The 3,839-nt window shown below is 32.1% G+C and overlaps 1 protein-coding gene across 2 annotated transcripts; it reads left to right on the forward strand.

Annotated features, from left to right (window-relative positions):
• Positions 1-409: 409 nt before the first annotated feature.
• Positions 410-3,173, forward strand: LOC120071507 (uncharacterized). Of its 2 annotated transcripts, none has more exons than XM_039023830.2 (2): positions 410-1,519; positions 2,736-3,173. In XM_039023830.2, exon 1 carries the CDS (start codon positions 524-526, stop codon positions 1,325-1,327), a length of 804 nt encoding a protein of 267 aa, XP_038879758.1. In that variant the 5' UTR covers positions 410-523; the 3' UTR covers positions 1,328-1,519; positions 2,736-3,173. The 2 variants fall into 2 exon arrangements, with proteins under 2 accessions (XP_038879758.1, XP_038879756.1); XM_039023828.2 differs by lacking the exon at positions 2,736-3,173 and adding an exon at positions 1,943-2,121 and having other exon boundaries at positions 426-1,519.
• The last annotated feature ends 666 nt before the right edge of the window (positions 3,174-3,839 follow it).

Here is a 3,839-nt window from a genome sequence, read left to right on the forward strand (position 1 = left end):
ACGACACTCGAGCGCTAGACTGAGTGCACCTCAGTTCTTCCAATCTGATTGGTATATATATAACGATACGATTGGTCAATGTAAAACCTAGGGCTCTGATTTTTCTCCCTTTTGAAACGTGCGTTCTCTAAGTTGCCTCCCAATTCTTCGTAGACTTTGAGCCTTACTTGAAGCAACACTCAACATTATCCCCCCAAATAAATAATGCACAAGCATAAAACAATTATAGTTGAGCAGGACATTATATTCTTAAAAAATAAAAAATAAAAATCGCCATTTGATTAAATTTTCACCAAACACAAAAGTGTTCCTGAGATATTTTATACTCCAAAATAAGATTTTTTTTTTTTCCCTTTAATTTTGTAAGAAAAGGTTCATATTTTGGTACTAAAATCCAAAAATTAAAGGCATCATTGATATCATCTCTCTTTCTCAATTTTGTGCGTCTATATATCATTTTCATCGTCACAAATTTGCATAATTCCAAACACACCCTTTTCCTTTATCTTCATCCTTCCACAGAATGTTCATGGACGACTCGACCGAATCCAATCCACTAAACTCTCTACACGATCAAGATGCAGACGACGAATCAGAGGAATCACTCTCCTTCTCCGATCTGCCGCTTGACAGAGAAAAATCCGACGGCCACACTCATCCGGAAAGCCTTCGCAAGAATCCACGTAGGTCCTCCTCCGAGCCTCTCGATCTCTTCGAATTCTTCAGCGCTGGATTCATCACCTCCGAGATTTCTCCGGCGGAGGATTTGATCTTCTGCGGCAGATTGCTTCCTCTCAACGATCACTCTCCACTTACTACTCGTACCGCCGAGAAGAGTTTCTGGAAGGAAGAGATCAACCGAAAACAGACTGTCTTTCGGAAACGCTCCGAGTCATTGTCCGGATTGCAGAGCTCCGTTTCTCGATCCAACAGTGCGAAATTCAATCTCAAGCGGAATAGCCGATCGCTCGATTACCGCAAGCTCTATCGCCAAAAAAATTCGATTTTCTCTCCTACGGCTGAAATCGATCGTAATTGTACGATCAATACCGGATTGAAGCCTGATTCACTGAACAAAAAAGCCTCGTCGAAGCCGCGGTGGTACTTGTTAATGTTCGGAATGGTGAAGTTCCCGGCGGAGATGGACCTCAGAGACATTAAGAGCAGACAAGTCCGCCGAAGTTCGTCGGTACTTTTTCCGGCGAATGAGAACAAAGGTAAATTTCACTGCAACCGGAGCTCTGGCGAGGCGGCTTGGAGGATACTTCGAGCGCTTAGCTGCAAGAACCACGCTAGTGTAGATGTAACGGCATCGTTAACTGCCTAACGTATTTGTCACGTGGATATCACGTGACTGGCCGTTGCATTTTCATTTGTTACCATATTGCCCTTGCTGATGCTGTGACATTCAAGTACCGCAAGAAGGTCAATTTGGGAATTTGGAATTAAAATGAAAAATACAAATATGCTTCACGTCGAAGGGAGGGTAGTGTACAGTGGCGGAGCGTGGCTGATGATGGTGCGGTCTCTTTGCAATCTTTTTTATTTTTATTTTTTAGTTTTTAGTTTTTGCATTTATTTTTATTTTTAGTTATTTTATTTTAAAAAAAAAAAAAAGATTTGGTTTAATTAGTTGGTGATATAGAGATGAATGAGAATCACGGGAATCCCGACTATCACTTATGGAATCATATTCATATTTATTAAAATTTTGTGATTTATAGTTTTTTTTTTCCTCACATTTAAAAATCAATAATTTTCTCCTAGGAGTTTGGTATTTCTTAGTAAATGCACTTCACCTTTGAAAACGATCCAACACAAGTTATGGCTTCTCTATTTATTATTCTTTTATTTATCGTTTGATTTAGGTAATAATATTAATACGAATGTTCTTTTTTCTAATTCATAAAATATGTTTCTTTTCATGTTTGCATCATTGTAGAGTACAGTGGCATGTTCTATTCAAGTTGTCCCCCCCTCTCCAAAGCCTTGGTGGATAGTCTTCATCATATATTTTTAATATGTATATTTAAGTAAACTAACTTTATTGAATTTAATAAAGTCCATATTGTAAATTCCGAGAAAAAAAAATACATTTTTAGGTTTTAGATTTGGTTTTCATATGGTCCCTAAATTTTAAAATGGTACATTTTTAATTACTAAGTTTTGAGTTTCATACAATTTACTAAATTATGTTCTAGAATATAACAATCTTATCATTAAAATTTGAGTTTTGTTTCAATTTTGATCTATAGGTTTTAAGATTTACACTTTTAACCTCAATTTGTCACGAATACTCATTTTAAGGGCATTAAGATCTATTAATTAATTTTGAAGTGAAAATTTTTAAAATTAATTCTGATAGTGATAAAAAAAATAGTGAAAATTAATTATAGTTCTTTTTAACCCTTTTAAATTAATCAAAAGACATTAACACTAGAGATTGAAAATAAATATTTAATAAAAAAAATTGATATTAAAAATGTAAATTTTGAAACCTAAGAAGCAAATTAAAACAAAACTCAAATTTAAAGGTAAAATAGAGACTAAATTAAAATCAAACTCAAAACTTAAAGGATTAAGAGTGTAACAATTTGAAACCTATGAATCAAATAAAATCTAGACCCAAAATTTAGGAATCAATAAATTTTTTTTTTTTTTTTTTTTTTTTTTTTTTTTTTTTTTTTTTTTTTGTCTTTTCCTCTCTTTCTCACTAGATTCTAATTTCTGAACAGGACAAATATTTGTTTGAACAAAGGATATTGCAACGATATAATCTAATTACTTTAGCTTTTTCAAAAGGAACTTTCACTTTAATAGCCGAGTGAAGTAGTATTGAGGAAGGCTTCTCCATTCCATTACAATAGTTTTCAAAGATGTTTGATTTGTATTGTCCAAAAAGTGGCCTCGGGGAACTTCTATGTTGGGGAAGATTGATGATTATAGGCCAATATATTTCATTCACGCCTATTATAATGTCAACTAGACAACATTATAGTTCCCTATATACATAATTTGAATTCTGAAATTAAAATGTATTGAAGCGTATAGAGGAATTTTGTGGTCCTCACTATTAAACCAATCATTTCTTCCTTATTATGATACCCATAAACTCATGGCTTCAGGCTTTTGATAGCCTTACTTTATATATGCCGCTGTTCAGTCATTCACCCTTGCAAATCTATCCCAAAAAAATGTACAAATACAAGTCGTTATGTATTGATGTCCATGAAATTCAAAATGTGTCTAATAAATATATTTTAACTTTTGATTTCGCCTAATAGACCAGAATTTTTAATTCTGTATATAAAAGATCTTCAACCTATTCAATATTTTTTAAAATTTAAATATGTCAAAGCCTTATTTTTTAAAATTTAAATATGTCAAAGCCTTATTACTTCCATAATTGAGTGATCTTTGAGAGTGATTTTAACACACTTTTGTTACGTTCAATATTACTTTGAAACATGTCTTTAATAATTCAAAATTAATTTAATATTTATTTTTAAACATTTCATTGCAATTTTTATGCCATCAAAATTTGTTATGAATGATTAAAAGCATATTTCAAAATAATTATGAAAATGCTAAATTATAAAAAAATGACCTTGAACTTTGTATTTTGTGTCAAATATTTTCAAACTTTCAAAAATTTTAAAAATACTCCTAGACTTTCAAAGAAAAGTTTAAAAACACCCCTATCGCTAGTTTTGATGGAAATTGATAGTGTTTTGTTTTTAAAATGCTCATGAACTTTCAAAAGTTTAAAAAATTGCCGTTGAACTTAAAAATAATTCAAATTACCCATACTGTTATGTACATAAACAGTTAATATCTCG

The sequence above is a fragment of the Benincasa hispida genome, chromosome 2 (assembly GCF_027475165.1).
Source record: "Benincasa hispida cultivar pf3 chromosome 2, pf3_genome.v1.1, whole genome shotgun sequence".
NCBI classification, from domain to species: Eukaryota; Viridiplantae; Streptophyta; class Magnoliopsida; order Cucurbitales; family Cucurbitaceae; genus Benincasa; species Benincasa hispida.

Bases quoted from the DNA above. Each gene is read 5' to 3' on its own strand.
- LOC120071507 (XM_039023830.2), top strand. From the start codon at position 524: ATGTTCATGGACGACTCGACCGAATCCAATCCACTAAACTCTCTACAC.